A 16,497-nucleotide genomic window follows, 5' to 3' on the forward strand; every position below is an offset into this window, starting at 1 on the left:
AGTTACATGTCTGTACTGAAACTGATGCGAAGCGATGAAATGATTTCCATTGCGAATTATCTCGAAGTCGGCAAGCATGCTGATGCAACTCCAACACCTTATGAGATGACGAAGCAACTTTTTATATCTCCCTGCATCCGAATTGAAAGCTAGCACGATTTTGAAGAAGAAGACATGTTCCAATTATCTATCGGCTGGAACGAGCGTCTGGATCAAGCCTAAGGACAAAGGTTGTCCATCAAAACCCCCCCTGGACAGCGACCCAAACCTGATTGACTGGGACATTGCACTAGACACCTTCCCCCAGGTAGTTGCCTGCACCCTCCCATATGCGGTGGTAATAACTCAGCTGTCCAACCTCCGAATGCAAGTCAGTTCTAAGTCTGAACCACCTTCATATGACACGAGGGCAGTCGAGAGCTAGAATCCGTTGTGAGAGACCTGACCCAACACGTTGAGATGGATTGATAAACGCCAGGAATGTCAATAGTTTCAATCAAATCTCTTTGTTGCCGAGATTCTGATAGTTTCCTTGAGCAAAGTGCCTATCGAAAGAATTGATCAGAAAGAGCAAGCAGATTGCTTGCTCAAGAGACAATGAACCAGAACGAGAATCTCGATGCAGCGCAACAAGTGAAGACACAACAGAACGGTAGAAGATATATCTGGAACCCTTGGGCGACGACACGATGATCGTGTAACCGTTATAGGCGATGGAGTTGTCCCGACAGGACCCGCAATGGTAAACATCATACACCAGAGCGTATATATCCATGGAACAAAGATACCCTGTCCCCTTCCTACCCGAGTTTTTTGGGATCAACAGCTGTGGACAGCAGTAGATTTGACTCTCCAGAAATGAGAGACCTCAGCTGGGCGAGATTTGACTACCATCGATGTGTTACAGTTACCAGGGGATCGTGTTCATCTACGACGACACTGAGGATGACTTTGGGAACATTGCCGTTTGTAGCGAAGATTTCTCCGAGTTCAGACGGGTCTCGGAGGTGCTCCCTGATCTGTGGGCGACGCAGGCTCGGCGATTGATGGCATGATGGACCATTCGATTGTTCAAACATTTGCGATATGCTTCCAGCTTGACAGTGAGAACCCATTCCAATGCCCTCGACAGAGTATGAAATATGAACAACTCCGAGTCACAAATACACAGATGGTGGGGCAAACGATACGAGTGTTTCCAGAGACGAGTCAGCCCATGCAAATGCCAGACAGACGTTAACGACTCGATGCTATGAATGACAGATCGACTTACGGCGCTTTTATGATACGGCTCCCAGCTTAATCGCAGAAATGCGCCAAGATGAACGACGACGGAACCGCCCTCGGAAATGCTGAGAATGCGGCAATCACCAAAGACGTTCGGGTAATCGCCAGACTGCTGGATTGTCACCAAGACATGGGTTGGGTCTCCTCGCTGCCAAGCAGGGTAGCTTAAGCCTGGCTACGGATGCAAAAGTAGAAACGCAACGATTCTTTACCACTGTCGACATATCAATTTTGGAAACGCTGAGACTTAAGGATGTCACGAATTCAGGAATTCGACGACTTTGAGCATGCCAGTCAGTCGATGAAAAAGGAATGCTGGGCGACCAGCATTTCTTGAAAAGATGTCAACTTGCTTACCCCGAGTCAGCACGTATTTTCCCTCACTCGGCCATGAGTAGCCCAAAGGAGGTGGGAATCATGCTGCATTGCTGGAACCTTGCAAGGACATGGATGAGTACTATCACGACATGATTACCCAGAGCATTTCTCACTCGTCCACAACGATGTTCTGGGATGAAGCTTGGAAATGTAACCTACAAACAGACATTACGAAAGCTTGGAAGCCATTATGAATTAAATCTGTGTCAGCTATTGTTACCATGTATGTGACAAGGAGCGGTTATGGCCCCAGCCTATCTTGATAGAATTGCAATGGGCGTTCATGGCCTGAGACACTGCTGAACAGCAAGACGGAATCGGATGATTCTGAGATTCCATTGCTCCGACCACAGACCGTCTCGGACCCAAGGACGCCAACCGCCGAGAGTACAACTTACACAAAGTCCAATGTATCCGAATCTGAGATTCTCGCCGATGTTATAAGCTCCATCTCCGGTTCCGCAATGAACTTATCTCGTTGCTGAGCGCCTTTGTCACCCTTGTCACCTCAGCCTGACCCGACAGAGCACATCGAAAGCTTTGTTGGATTTCGGAGACTTTAAACTCTCAACCCTACAGGTCGTTGTTCTCACCTGTTGGAGTGTTATCCGCGTCGAAGAGTGTCCATTTGCACATAACAACCTTTAAGGACAGTTGGTCAAGCGAATAAGTTCCAGCTATGCTGACAGGTTATTTGGCCGCTCTGACATGAATTCACTCGAGGAGGCTACCAGAAACGTGGTAGACCCGTCATAACAACTGGACGCATAGAACGGAGGAGAAGCGAACGAGCTAACAATGAACTTTGGCGAGCACCGCGCCTGAGTGATCACCGCTTTCGACCCGTGAACGGTGAAGTTGTTTAACCCGATTACGCCATGACGCACGATGAGATTGCGGTTATTATGGTTGATTCCACGGTTTACACAAAGTGTCATGGTGGAGAGGGACATTCGCCGGGCAGAGATTATCATGTACATGGACAGACACATCACCTTCAGCAACCAATTCCTGAAGTCGGCTTCTGAATAAGAGAAACAGAATGCTCGATGGCCTGTTATGCGCTTATGGCATGGAAGATCTCACCTCAAGTGCAAGCACTCACGATCAAGTTGCAGTGGTCTATAGTCAGCAAAACACCTCCACACAATCACACAAACCAGAGGGCGTTCCAATATCTGCTGCCCAACAGTTCTTATGATCGTCAATTGGAGGCCTTACAAGGAGACAAGAAGAAAGAATCTGTCGGGAATTCATCAAATTTGCAACGCTAGAGGTTCGCAGCTGTTGGTTCTTTCTAAGTGGACATAGCCGACCCTCAACTCACCAACAAGGTCTTCTATGACCTGATGAAGAACTAAGCGAAACATTTCGGCCATTACTGTATACTTTCACATCAGAGTATTGCACCCTTTATCCACAACTTAGGATAGCAAGGGCACGCTTCTCTTGGAGTACGGCCATTCGTCTACTCGGCCGCAAAGACTCGTAAAGATCGAAACGACCCATGTGGGAGATACGAATTACCTTTTGATGATTTCCTGTCTTCTTTTTCTTGGTACTTGTCTCTGGCTGATTGCCAAGTTCGAAATGCCAAATGCATTTGTAGCTGCGCACCAACAAGGGTGCTTGTACGAAGCGATCTCGCATACGCACTTAGCAACTCAACAGTACTTGCTCTTTTCGAGACATCGGCATCAGCGATACGCTGCTACTGTCGAACATCAACAGTTAGCCAGTCCAGTATCCGATCACTTGTCAAAATTATCCATATTCTACAAGTACCTCTATCTGAAGAATGACCTTACCCCTGAAGCACTAGACCAATGGTATACGAGAGTTTTATAAGTCAATTGCTTCAGGTTTTTATTACAACCTTGCGAGACACTTCAAAGCATGAATCTTCATGAAAATGCTGCAGAGTTCCTTTCTGCCTTCTCTGTGTTTGTTTCAATTAATGGCATCGCCATTAGTTGCCCTAATGCTTCGGAAGCCCGCTACCTTTCAGACATCGAGAATGGCTCACTTCACATAAGTGCCAATTTCCGTCCGGCCACTCGCGATTATAGCACTTTCCACATGTCGTGCTACGCGGGTTTGCAGGCGCGTGCGAACGATGACTACCGAATCACCTCCCTGGTTATGCCGATCAGACCATCCGGCGTCTCGGCCTTGGACCTTATCCAGGGTTACATGCTACGGTCAAACTCGCAATGGGGCTTTACGTCAAGCCAACTATCACTGTACATTTTTTGATCCGAAATCTATCAAATGCGTACTTATTTGCAGTACTGGTAATCCCACTGCAAAGCATACTCGACGTACCACATATTGCAGACGTTGATAGCAAGGATGAACTATCCTTACTACCGCTTATGGCCCATAAGGAAAGGATATGACGTGGACCCCAACTGAATCGATTGCCCATGAACATTTCATCTGCTGGCCCAAATCAAATTGCGCTTGCCTTGTATTGCTGGGCTATTGCAAAAGCTCTGGTGGATGAGAAAGTTTGCCGTGACAACAGCCAAGTCATTGCAAGCGCAAAGGGATTTGAGACACCCGCAAATCCGGTGTCCTTGACACCAATCTACAAAATTATTTCGAGAGAGCCTGGAAAGACTTCTGAAACGTTTTTAATTGCCTCATCATAGCTGCGGGCTTGAACTAAGGACCTTGTACATCGTTCAACTTGAGTTTACATGTCTTCGAATTACTGCTCGTTAGAACATGCTCAAAGGTCAATCGTATCCACGCGACGCATGTCCAGTCTATTCTCCCGTCAACTCTGACAGTCATCGGCAAGAGTCTCAGCAGGTCTGCCGCACTTTTAGTTGTCTTTTCTCACAAATCTCACAAACTGTTGAACTCGAAGGTTCCCTGTAATTATCTTTCCAACTTGGGTGCAAACCATTGGATATGCTCCCAGACTTATGGTCAATTTCCTTCCTCGACAATCATTCTCATCAAGTCTTTACCTAGCCGGCCTCAGTTCTAACAACTACCCCAGCTCGAATAATCGCTATCTTGTTGTCTCATCTTCGTGTCGCATCTCACATCGCATATCGAATCGTTACGATCTGGGTCTACGTCTTGGATATGAGGTTCGAGTATCGTTATCATATTACTCTGATATCTCGGATTGTATGCCTACAGCCATCGGACAGCCAAATATTCGAAGTCAACTGTTTGCCCTTGATCCCAAGGTGCGTTTTCAAGTTTTACGGACGAGATGCGCGGGATTACTGACTGACTGCACAGCAGTGCAGCAACATCAACGGCCGATCCCAACTATTCTTTCGGGGTCCAACACCGATACCTGTAGAACAAAGAGTCTGCAACGGAAGAGCGGTCGGATGCAGGTTCTCACTGGAAGACTTGGCAAACAGGCTCTTCTCGTCTTGTCATAAATTGCAATATGGCAGTGGGAAAGCTGACCTGTTGACAACCGTGACGTTTCTAGCAAAGAGAGAGAGCTTTGAATTAGCTACTACGAGCATCAAGCTGGGGATGATGAACAGGTGTCTGACGAATGTCGTGGCAGGGAGTCAGAGAACGCTATGTCCCAAAAGAGACAGCAACAAGTGCATCTTTACGAGGACAGCGGCAAGCGAGGTAGCACTAATCATGTCGTTTGCGTGGAACAAAAACGAAGCAAATCGGAAGCAAACCCAAGATCGCCCTAAAACCGAAACCCATTGTCGAGAGAAGTATTATCTTGATCCTTCGTCAAACAAACCACATACACACAGACCAGCAATGGTTGTCGAGAACCACTTGATATCTGACCACATTGTCTTTGCTCCCGAACCCAATAACGACGAAGAGCACGTTGAGAACAGAATCATTAGACTTGGCGATGCGAAATGAGACCGGGACGATGTCTTCCAGCCTGAGTTGAGAGGTTTCTAGCAAGAAAAATTCTCAATATGCGACGTACAATATCCATTACCTTGGGACAATGGACGAAAGGTTCTCCAGCGCGCTGCACTGCTATACAGAGCCTTGCGCGAGGAGTTGAGACTGCCAAAACCCCTGATACACGTGGGTCAGAGCGGGTAAGCTAGAATCAGTACATCAGATATAAGCATGTCGTTAACATTTTTGCAGGACCACGCGCCGAAGCTCCCACCTATTCTATACCTCGTATGTCTGTTCATGGGGACAGCCACTTCCGCTGCTTGGATATCAAGTACCAAGGATGGGTTATTGTTGAGTAGGTCATCAATTCCAGCAACGAAGATTCAGGAACTGACTTGCATGCTCCCTACCAGCGAGGCGGCCTCGTGTTTGCAAGTTTCAGATCAGCCAGGCACAGTCATCAGCAACATGCCTGCACACACTGATGAGATTTTCGTCCACAATTTGACTTCTCTGTGACGGTTGTGCTTTCTGTTGATCTTCGCAACATTGGCTGGGCCTGGCTGGGCCGCAGGCCAAGAAGATCCTCGTACGCCGAGTCAGCTCAAGTCATGAGAAGTGTCTTATTTGTGGTACGTTCGCACGAGATACAGGATATTATTGCATTTTAAAGATTGTAAACTAACAATTGCAGGGCCTCTCTTCAGTTCGAACATGACTGGGGAACTTGAAGCGATTCCTGAGTCAGGGTCTCTGTGAGATTCGTGGCCCGACGATGATTTCCACGCAGAACAAGGCCAGGGTACCCTTTTTCTACTTTTGTCGAGACCAGTAGCATATAGAATACAAACATCATTCCTTGTTACGAACTTTGTATGAGAGTATATCACCTCTTTGCCATGACTATGCTATGGAAGCTGCTTAATTATGGCCCTGGGAGGGACATACCACTTGCCTCTGTTCTGCATCTTGTCTGGTTCCTTACCTTCTCAAAGTTATCCAGCTTCTTATGACGTGAGTATATCTCTTGTGTGTTCAAATAAACATACTACCTTGATATGAACTCGATCAGTCTTGATTGAGATCTAATGCTCGGCAGTAGAAGGACAGGTTATACGCCATGTCTAGCGATGGCGTTCAGAGTTTTGACGACAGACTCCAATGAGCTTGTGGAATGGATCAATAGAATTCCACGCATGTCCAACACGGCACATTTTCATATCAGTCAAGTTTTGACAGCAGATGAGTCGTCGGTGGAATATCGGGCATACTCAGTGGCAGAGACATGGGTAGATGGGTTGGGTTGGTCATGGCATCAATCTTTCAATTGTGATGAATAAATAAAGAAATTTACCAGATTTAATTCGAAAATGAAAACATATTTCCAAGGGTATCTGCATATAAAGTATCTTGGCAGGGGAAGATAATTATTGATCAATTGAGTGGTATTCGGCAATCGCGAATGAATGCGCACTGTACCAGGGAACATACACAGCCTCATTAAGCAACGTTATTTAAACCACAACTCGTTTACTCTCGCATTCAACTTTATATATTACTCCGCCTTTTTCCTTCGTCTTACTCTAACAAATAAAAAAAAGAGCGCGATTTTTAACTCACTCCTTTCTTTTTAAAGAGGGGTTGAGGGGAAACGGTGATAGACACTGACCCATTCTCGTGGACATTACGCGGCCTTCAACGAAGATTTTGAGGCACTTACACGAGCACTCACCAGCGCCAAACAAAACAGCTTTATAACGGAATAATAAGCAATTATGGATAATTCTCAGTTTAATACTAAGCTTATTACTTTAGGCAGCTAACTAACCAATTTTAAAATTAAAAACAAAAATCCTTCTTTATCGTTATGGGTGGCGTAAGATGCCGACTCATCTAATTAGTCGTAGGCCACGCAATGCTGCGTCGCAAGCATCTCCTCACGATTCAAAAACAACACTTGAACCCGCCCCTTCTCTACATCCGACACTCTAACCACAAAGCATGACATTCTCTTATTCTTCTTTTTGATTATGGAAATGGAAATACCCGTCATTGAGGCAGAGGAGAAGAGCCGCATAAAAATGACAATGCCCCCACCACTTCCTCCTGTGTTATCCACCACACACCAACACGATCTAGATGCTGCTGCTTCTTCTTCTTCAACGTCCATTTTCAACGTCATAAAACCTCCTGTCCCCGGTCGACGGCCGAGAACTGCCCAGTCACATAATAATGCCGAGGTCTTGGTCCCGCCGTTAATTGCGGGCGCACTCGTTGCTGCGTTTGCTACTGCCCTTGCCGACGGTTTGGACAACCAACTTCTCACCCACTACTATCTCCCCGAAGAAAAGTTTCGAGTCAACATCGACAGAGTTCTGGATCGGTTGTTATCAGAGTTTACGTCAGTGCTCTGGGATGAGCTATGGGCTTTTTACTGCGACTCGAATCCGCATTCCTCAGAGCAGATCAAGAAGCTCTTTGATGGACCTATTTGTCAACTTATACTCATCCTCAATGGACCCGAAGCACCGCGATGTATTCTTGATAAAATAGGTCCGGGTATTTCAAGACGGCCGTCGACTTGGTCAGAGGTGGCGCGAGGTATCGATCTTCCTATTGCGCTTCAGCTGCTCTGCAGTTATTATGATAGAGAGTATCCCGCTCGGTCACCTAGGGGGTCGCCTAACGAGATTGCCGCCTCACTTCATACCCACATCACGACGGGAACCTCTGCGAAGCACCTAATCTCCAGAATCCGAGAGACTTTGATCTCGCCGCACCATGTGCAGATGCATATGATGGAATCTGCTCTTTGGCATATCCTCATGAAGCCTCCGTACCGACAGCCCAGGGATGGCTTCCATGTTGTGCAGTTCAAGTTTGAATGCCAGCTACCCGGTATACTCCAGGATGTTGGGGACCCTCAATTGTTCAAGATTGGGAGTTTGGCTTCTATCACTGGGACAGCCAACGACTGCGTGTACACCACCGTATCCGAGTATGCGACCAGGCAGTGGCCCAAGTGTGGTGAACTCCTCCTGGGATGCATCCAAGAGGCTGTCCAGGGAGCGTTAATGTCTAGCCGCGATGGCGATTCCTTCAACGGCATGTCTATCTGGGACGGAACCGACAATACCTTCTTGTGTCCCGGTCTACGTCTACTACACGTCGAGGTCGAAGAAGGCTATATACGACTCACCGTGTCAGCATGGACACATACCATGATTGAGATCTTGCAACAAATGGCATGGACGTGCTCTGTCCTTAGTGCCTCACCACTTCCAGGTTCTCTTTCCGAGTCTGCGGTCCAGGTAGCCGATTGGCAGTACATGGAGGAGTCAGTCTTTGTTGAATGTAGTCTGTCGCATCGACCTGTACCAGAGGGCGACGGTGCGCCTTGGTTGAGACAACTGGGAGGAGTTGCAATCGCAAATGGATTTCCCATAAGTCACATTCGGCAGGATTTGCAGATGTCATAGTTGGGAGATGGAGAGGTTCATTACGAGATGAGACAGCGTTTAGTGCATTGTCAGATGATACCCATTTAACAGTTTATATTGATAAGTATTGAATGATGACAACAGCGTGTAGCGATTGGTCCGCAAGTGTCTCTATTTCTTGAGACACCCTCACTGACTCGTCTTCCTCTGGTTGAATGTCATAAATGTTGTGCATTTCCAGCAGTTGGTGTAATTTGGACGGGGCTTTATATCAATAATTAGATTCTGGCGAAAGGGTCTCATTGATGTATGAAAATGTAGTCGATTAGTGTATCGTTGTATGTTCCTTCACAGGACAGCTTTGATGCGAAATGGCGTGATTTAATTGTTGGTGTTTTGACCTCCGACTATCGAACCGATAAAGCTTCTCGGTGTAGTTTTCCATAGATTTCCCAAACTAGAACCATCAGTCAGTCAAATGCTTCATTTTGATCAAATGAAGACCAAGATTACGTACCTTGTCCTTTGTCGTGGATTAATTACCTTCACATTGAAATCTTCCTTATCCTACCCTCTGGCTCCAGGGTAGTGTCCTCCACGTCTTGGACCATTCATTGGCACTATGATCGTATACGAAATTGGCGTGCTTATTCATCCAACCATCCATCACGTGGGCATCGGAAATGGTGTTTAAAGTTTGCATGTGGAAAGGATCTTGCTTAGGCTTCACTTCTTGTAACGAACGGTCGGAACGACGATGGCGAAAAAAAACAGGCTTTACGGGGCGACGCGCGTTGCGTAACTGTTTCGCTGCTGTACGGGACGAGACGAGACGAAGTCTGGCTGCGACTAAACAAACTAAAAAAAGACTCGGACTATGCTAATTGGAATGGTTTTCGTATAAAGGCGAATTGATTGAATCGACGTCACAGTGGAAGCGAGCAGAGGAGGAGGGTTTTGGTTGGGTTGGCACAACTAGACGATATGTCAGTCTTTACATCCCAGAACCCGACACCTACTGTGTTTTTGAATCAATCCTGGTTCTGTGTTTACTGTTGGATGTTGTGCGTTGCTGGATGCAATTCCTGGGTTGTTGCAGAGACACGGTGGCGTATGGAGTCGGCGTCGAACTGATCTGAGCTTAATTGCTTATCGCAGTGTCATGGGATGCGTATCACGTGGGGTCTTTTGCTGGGAATGAAGTCATTTTGATGCGTCGCGCGTGTCATTAGTGAGTTTCGTTTGGATTGGAGAAAGGAAGTAAAGCAAGACGACAAGGCCATGGCGAAAGGTGAGTCAAAAGGATGTTATCGGAATCAATCGTCGTCCAATTCTATTGTTCCGGCGTTCGCCTGTCTGTTGTTGATGGAAAAGTGGCATGCTCATTCGAATGAGTCGACTCTGCAGTGCGTGCGTACTCTAGCGAAAACGCCCCGAGCTGGGCCTGTAGCTGTAGCCGTAGGGGAAGCAGGAAGGAAGCCCGAGAAACCAGGGATCAACGGCTGAGGGATCCACTCGATGTCGCCTGTTGCCAACCCCACTATCGGATGTTGACGATGGTTCGTATAAGACATGAACAATAAAAACAGAAGTGAAGCTATCTCGAGTAATAGAAAAAGAAGGTATACAAAGAAAAGAAAGAAAGAAAAGAGATAGATGACCAGATGGTCAGTAACGAGGCCTCACCAAATCTATGGTTGTGTATACCAAACCAAGAACGGGAGGGGGTACTCGAGATGCAATGCCCTCTTTATGTGGGAGTGACCCTCCATGTTTCTGAACAGCGTCATGGTCCATCTTGTGAAAGAGTCAGGTATTCACACGCCATCTTGGCCATGAAGCACGACGCTGGTACGATGTAAGCCTAAAAGGATAAACACATTACAGTATGTAGCCCTACTGTACTGTGTGTAGCTCTGGCTCTGGCTCTAGACCATGTCCATCGGCATCAAGAGGGGAAATCCATTCCTACCCTCCTGAAAACATCCAATTAATTCATCAATCAAACTCGGCTGGGCGCAGACCTGAATCATGACCAGCCAATCGACCTACCACTTCCCCTCAGTTCCCTACCACAAGGTTTCACGCGGGCGTTCACAAAGGAGGGGGAAAAGGGACTTTATGATTGATTGCAGTCTGCGTCTACCTCTTTAGTTGCGACCCTCGCATGTATCTCCTATCAATTGTCAGGTGAGTTGCGCCAACGAGCGCCAAAGGCACGTATCTGCGAGCCGAAGCCTCCGGGGGACACGGACGGAGCACAAGAGGAGGGGGAGGATGGAAACTGGCGATCCCTCGTCATCGGTCATGGCTGGATCAATGTGCCAATCTTGGTTTCGTCTGTGGTGATCGACCACACTGAAGCAAACCCCTCTTTGCTTAGGATATATCGTGTTTTTGTTGTTTATCGTAGTGTCTTGACTCGACTCAATGTCTGATCTGATGTTATCTCACGGCCTACGGCGACTGCCAATTGTCCACCATTGAATCACCTCAGTCGATTGCCGGGGGCCCATAAACGAATCGAAAGTGGATCAAATCGACAAGCTTTCCCCAGATTCTGCTCTCTTGATCTAGCCTCATATCGATAACAAGCGGGTACGAGACCGGTACGTAGAGCGGGTTCCCACTTGCCTGCGTCCTGATTGCGCCAGCGCTAGGCCCGTTGCGTCTCCAGGTGTGGTCTGCTGAGCTTGGAGCCAGGGGCGTCACGCCTTTCGTCAGGCCAAAGTCACGCGATTATAGCGACGACTTCAAACAGCAACAAGTGGTGCAACAATCCACCATCAGTCTACCGTCTAGTTAGGTAGACTGTGTACTGTATTATAGTGACCCTACCTAATGCGTGATCCTTTGCTACATTGATCAAAAGCAGAAACCGGAGCGAGGCGCAGGACCCAGGCACGGCAGACCATTTCTTAGCTGTACCCCCCTAGGTCGTGTTCGTCCCTTCCTTTCCGAGTGTAGTAGTAGGCATGAGCAGTTACTAGTTACCCCGCCCAGTCTGACGACAGCTCATTGCAAGCAATCCAAGGTGAAGAGACGACGAAGTGAAGCCTTGATGCTCAATTGTACCTGTACCTGCCTCAGGTACTCTCCGTCGGGGATGGACAACACCGAGCGGCAGGTGCGATTGCAATAAGTAACAACCACCTCCCCTCCATCTTGCCTTCTCTCCTCCTTCCCTCTCATCACACATCATCACCTTCAATCCAAACCAACTTCACTTACAATCTTCTGCTTTCACCCAAGAAGGTTCGTGGTCCTTCCTTTACACAACACCCATCATTCCTACCAATATAACTAACAATCTCTTCTCTTGCAGCAGAATCAGCTACAGCAACTAGATCTACTCGATCAACTACCAAAAACCCCAATCATCATGACGGAACCACTTTCCAAGGTCGACTCAGCTGTCCAAGGTCTCTCAAGCTCACCCCCCAAGGAGGAGAAGAAGACGCGGCGACAAAGTTCAGCAGCGGCACCTGGTGTCTACAACATCAATGACCTCGGTAAGTTGTCTCTCATAACTCCTTCCGATATCGGAAAACATGACATGATAGCCTCAAAAGACTTGTTTACTGACTTGTTACTGCAGAGGCCGAGGGAATTGAACTCGAGCTCGCTCCCGAGACTCAAAAGACTGGATGGTAAGCAATTGACCCTTGACGTCGTCGATCTCGCATTTCGACCGCGAGATATCATCATCAAGACAGCCACTGACTCGTCCAACAGGAAAATCAACAAGAGCTCTAGCACAGTAGAGGATGCTGCTATCCTCAAGCTTCACCTCACGAAACCTCCCGTCAAGAGAATTGCCCTTCACTTCCCATTAGGACTGGAGGTGCAAGCACGAAACCTCAAGGGTGTAACAATCAAGGACGCCCTTGATGCCATCCACAAGGCGTACAAGAAGCGGGTATGTTTGCAACACTTGACCCTTGGACATTGACATGTGCTGACATCCTTAGTCCGATGATGAGCTTGACAAGCCCTACCTCGCTGGTTTCGAGTGGGACAAGGAAGAGTCATGGACCCAACTTATTGTTCACACCCAGGCTCAGCCCACAGCCACAACATTGGACGGACCTTCGGGTGGCGGCGGCGGCAAGAAGAAGAAGAACAAGAAGAACGAGGAATAATCTCTCTCGGCAACCATGATATATCTTCCAATACTTCCTATAATTCTTGTTCGTTTCGCTGGTTTCGTTGCGAGTCGGCGCTCGGGATATTGCGTCTAGATATTCTCGGTCCGGTCATACTCTGCGCGATTGCTGGGAGCATCGCCTGTACTCCTCTACTGATAGTTGTCATCGCTGGTCGATTCGGTCGGCGTTTCAAGGTTCCATGATGTCATGGCTCCTTTACATAATATACATCTCCAAACCATATGTCTGACATTGTACTGTATATATGATGTGTTTATCTGTGCTTTGCTTCCTTTGATTCCGACCCCAGCTGTTGATCACAGACCCACCACGACCTCACTTACCCCGCGATGATGATGTTAGCTTGGTGAACTTGTACCTGAACCAGTGAACTAGGATTAGTAAAACGAACTCAATTTGGACAGTTGACAAGAAAGTGATTTGTTATCAATCTCTAATTTCCGATCATATGCGACAAAATGGCCTGTCACGGAACCTTTGATCGCTATGGGGTAACATTCTCACCTCCAAGCAGAGGCGGAATCAACGCGCCATGATTTCCGGCTAACGTCGGGCCGTGACACCATATACATGCGGAATCGGAATTGCGATTGCTCTCCAACGGCTTACACGGCTATACTGAGCGTCGTCATACGTCGTTGAAACAAGGGGATTTTCTTAAGCCGTCAGAACACAGTTATAATCATCCTTATTCCCACTCTCATTCATCAAACAAACTTGTTCAGTTGAGCACTCAAACTAGACTGTTATCATGCCCATCACAACCTTTGATCTCAAGGAGAAATACCGTTATCAGAATGGCTTCAACTGCGATTTAGAGTGAGTATCACATGCCAAACCTGTCTTCCATGAACCCCGACTGACAAATGCCAGATCTGAAGCTGTTGAGGGTGCTTTGCCCATCGGCCATAACTCCCCTCAGAAGCCACCATTCGGCCTCTACGCTGAAAAGCTCTCTGGAACAGCCTTTACAGCCCCGCGACACGAAAACAAGCAAACATGGCTTTACCGTGTCCTTCCCTCTTGCTCTCATCCTCCATACAAGGCTGATACGCAAGCTGCCAGCGAGGACAACAAGACCCTCGACGGCGCCGAGGATGCAAAGCTGCACTACATCCCTAACCAGCTCCGATGGGATCCCTTTGATCATAATGAGGCCAAGGATCAGGACTTTGTCACTGGTTTGAGACTTGTTGCTGGCGCTGGAGATCCTACGCTGAAAGAGGGCTTGGGTATGTATATCTACGCAGCTGGGAAGAGTATGGATGAGAAGTCAGCTTTTTACTCTGCCGATGGTGATCTTCTCATCGTTGCGCAAGAAGGCGCTCTTGATATCCGCACAGAATTCGGATGGTTGCTCGTCAGACCCATGGAGATCGCCGTCATCCCTCGAGGTGTAAAGTATCAGGTCCATCTTCCCTCCGGCCCAGCTCGAGGCTATGCTCTGGAACTATACCAAGGCCACTTCAACCTCCCTGAGCTTGGCCCCATTGGTTCTAACGGTCTAGCCAACTCCCGAGACTTCCAATCCCCTGTTGCATGCTTCAGCGAGGACTTTGGCGCTACAGCCATGGAGGGATCAAGCAAGTACACTGTGTCTGTCAAGTTCAACAACAACCTCTTCAAGACGGTGCAGGTACACACGCCCTTTGATGTCGTGGCATGGCATGGAAACTACTACCCTTACAAGTACGATCTCGGCCGCTTCAACACCATCGGCAGCATCTCATTCGACCACCCCGACCCATCCATCTTTACCGTTCTATCCGCACCGACAAACACCCCCGGCACAGCAGTTGCAGACTTTGTTATCTTCCCCCCGCGCTGGCTCGTCGGTGAAGATACATTCCGTCCCCCATGGTACCACCGCAACACGATGAGTGAGTTCATGGGCTTGATCCAGGGCGGCTACGATGCGAAGAAGGGAGGTGCAGGCGGTTTTGTGCCTGGCGGTGCAAGTCTGCATAATGTCATGAGCGGCCACGGTCCTGATGCAGAGAGCTACGAGGGTGCGCGCAACGCAGAACTCAAGCCTGTAAAGGTAGGAACAGGAAGTTGCGCATTCATGTTTGAGAGTTGTTTGATGGTTGGTGTTACGCAATGGGGATTGAGGACGTGTCAGAAGGTCCAAGAGGGATATAATGAGGAGAGTTGGGGCGGTGTTAAGAACTTCTGGAGGATGCCTGAGGGGCTCAAGGTGAAGTCACACTTGCTGTAAGGAAGATATAAAATTGGTGTTGATAGCTTAACGAATCGCAAATGGTAATCCATATCTATTGTCCACCAGTCCTTAGAACAAGGTTCGAAGGCATCTCCCTATCTTTGAATTCCTCATCCATCTCATAAACCGTTTCTTCACCATCTGCTTTGAACCCTTGCTGCAGATACACCAAACGTCCCATACTAGATCCCTCAGTGACACACTCAAGATTTCCTCTCCTCACAGCCTCATCAAGTCCCCACTGGACCAACTTCGTCGCAAGACCTCTTCTCTGGAACTTAGGATCAACAGCGCAAACATCCATAACAAAGACCGCCGGGGGCGAAGCGGTAGCTTTCTCCCTAATGATCTCGCCCCGACGCCCAAACAGCGATTTATCCGCCTGCGCAAGAAACTTTTGCTCAGTTTTATTCCCCGGATACAAATCCTCCAAAAAGGAACCCTTTGTGATATCACCAGGTTCATCACCCCAGCCTTCCACAACAGAGAACTGATGCCAGATTGCCATTCCAGCGATGGTGCCGTTTACGGTGGCTTTGATATAGACAATGTTAGGTTTCCCGTCGCGGTTTTGAGTAACAGAGTTAAACCGGTCAACTAGACGCTGAACGCAAGCTTTTTCGCCTTCGGGTGTATCCCAGCCTGGGTTGAATGCGATCCAGACTGCATCGTTGACTTGGTGGCCAAAGGCGTTGGCTTGGGCTCTGAAACAGCCTTCAAAGTCAGCTGGATTCGTGATGGGTTCGATGCGGATATCTTCAGTGGTGGCCATTTTGGAATGAGGGTATGAATAGATGGTGATAATGAATATGAGATGAGTTGAGATTGAAGCGGGTATTTATATTTTTCGGTGAGTAAACATGAGAATTTGGTGTCATGGCGATTGAGGCATTAGTTCTAAACTGCTGAGTGCATGATAGTGGACCAGAATTCCACTTCTTCTTCGCCCCCGTGGGGGTGTGTTGGCCTACCGCGGTATGGATCGATAGACTATGGAGAAGCAGGAATCTCTACTCTAGGTACTCAAGTAAGTGACGAATTAATTTGGTCAATTTATCGTATTTATGGCCTGCCTTTGCGCTGTGCATTTCTTGTCTCCCAGACTGCGATCCTATGCTTTCGGTGTGAATGACCATCTTGG

General features: G+C 47.9%; 7 protein-coding genes across 7 annotated transcripts; 6 read left to right on the top strand and 1 right to left on the bottom strand.

The window, feature by feature from the left end:
- Window positions 1-3,561: 3,561 nt before the first annotated feature.
- FGSG_13376 (uncharacterized protein) lies at window positions 3,562-3,921 on the top strand (the record flags this gene model as incomplete). The annotated part of the gene is made up of 1 exon (XM_011322115.1): window positions 3,562-3,921. The coding sequence occupies one exon, from the start codon at window positions 3,562-3,564 to the stop codon at window positions 3,919-3,921; it is 360 nt and encodes a 119-aa protein (XP_011320417.1).
- A 1,673-nt stretch (window positions 3,922-5,594) lies between these two features.
- FGSG_13377 (uncharacterized protein) lies at window positions 5,595-6,244 on the top strand (the record flags this gene model as incomplete). The annotated part of the gene is made up of 4 exons (XM_011322116.1): window positions 5,595-5,723; window positions 5,776-5,881; window positions 6,016-6,158; window positions 6,221-6,244. The coding sequence occupies 4 exons, from the start codon at window positions 5,595-5,597 to the stop codon at window positions 6,242-6,244; spliced, it is 402 nt and encodes a 133-aa protein (XP_011320418.1).
- A 1,363-nt stretch (window positions 6,245-7,607) lies between these two features.
- On the top strand, window positions 7,608-9,005 carry FGSG_08360 (uncharacterized protein; the record flags this gene model as incomplete). The annotated part of the gene is made up of 1 exon (XM_011322117.1): window positions 7,608-9,005. One exon carries the CDS (start codon window positions 7,608-7,610, stop codon window positions 9,003-9,005), a length of 1,398 nt encoding a protein of 465 aa, XP_011320419.1.
- Window positions 9,006-9,950: 945 nt separating this feature from the next.
- FGSG_13378 (uncharacterized protein) lies at window positions 9,951-10,472 on the top strand (the record flags this gene model as incomplete). Its single annotated transcript, XM_011322118.1, is given in 4 exon segments — window positions 9,951-10,077; window positions 10,125-10,197; window positions 10,199-10,257; window positions 10,390-10,472. Coding segments are annotated over 4 exon segments (342 nt in total).
- Window positions 10,473-12,081: 1,609 nt separating this feature from the next.
- On the top strand, window positions 12,082-13,362 carry FGSG_08359 (uncharacterized protein). Its single transcript, XM_011322119.1, has 5 exons — window positions 12,082-12,221; window positions 12,292-12,478; window positions 12,565-12,616; window positions 12,702-12,885; window positions 12,938-13,362. Exons 2-5 carry the CDS (start codon window positions 12,349-12,351, stop codon window positions 13,106-13,108), a joined length of 537 nt encoding a protein of 178 aa, XP_011320421.1. The 5' UTR covers window positions 12,082-12,221; window positions 12,292-12,348; the 3' UTR covers window positions 13,109-13,362.
- Window positions 13,363-13,867: 505 nt separating this feature from the next.
- On the top strand, window positions 13,868-15,416 carry FGSG_08358 (homogentisate 1,2-dioxygenase). Its single transcript, XM_011322120.1, has 2 exons — window positions 13,868-13,954; window positions 14,009-15,416. Exons 1-2 carry the CDS (start codon window positions 13,887-13,889, stop codon window positions 15,351-15,353), a joined length of 1,413 nt encoding a protein of 470 aa, XP_011320422.1. The 5' UTR covers window positions 13,868-13,886; the 3' UTR covers window positions 15,354-15,416.
- A 74-nt stretch (window positions 15,417-15,490) lies between these two features.
- FGSG_08357 (uncharacterized protein) lies at window positions 15,491-16,128 on the bottom strand (the record flags this gene model as incomplete). Its single annotated transcript, XM_011322121.1, has 2 exons — window positions 15,491-15,513; window positions 15,621-16,128. The coding sequence occupies 2 exons, from the start codon at window positions 16,126-16,128 to the stop codon at window positions 15,491-15,493; spliced, it is 531 nt and encodes a 176-aa protein (XP_011320423.1).
- Between the last annotated feature and the right edge of the window lie 369 nt (window positions 16,129-16,497).

This window comes from Fusarium graminearum, chromosome 2 (genome assembly GCF_000240135.3).
Source record: "Fusarium graminearum PH-1 chromosome 2, whole genome shotgun sequence".
NCBI classification, from domain to species: domain Eukaryota; kingdom Fungi; phylum Ascomycota; class Sordariomycetes; order Hypocreales; family Nectriaceae; genus Fusarium; species Fusarium graminearum.

Excerpts from the sequence above, each read along its gene's own strand:
- FGSG_08359 (XM_011322119.1), top strand. The coding sequence starts at position 12,349 with ATGACGGAACCACTTTCCAAGGTCGACTCAGCTGTCCAAGGTCTCTCA. Across the intron at positions 12,479-12,564 it reads CTACAACATCAATGACCTCG|AGGCCGAGGGAATTGAACTC; the intron begins GTAAGTTGTCTC and ends TTGTTACTGCAG. Across the intron at positions 12,886-12,937 it reads ACAAGGCGTACAAGAAGCGG|TCCGATGATGAGCTTGACAA; the intron begins GTATGTTTGCAA and ends TGACATCCTTAG.
- FGSG_08358 (XM_011322120.1), top strand. The coding sequence starts at position 13,887 with ATGCCCATCACAACCTTTGATCTCAAGGAGAAATACCGTTATCAGAAT. Across the intron at positions 13,955-14,008 it reads GGCTTCAACTGCGATTTAGA|ATCTGAAGCTGTTGAGGGTG; the intron begins GTGAGTATCACA and ends GACAAATGCCAG.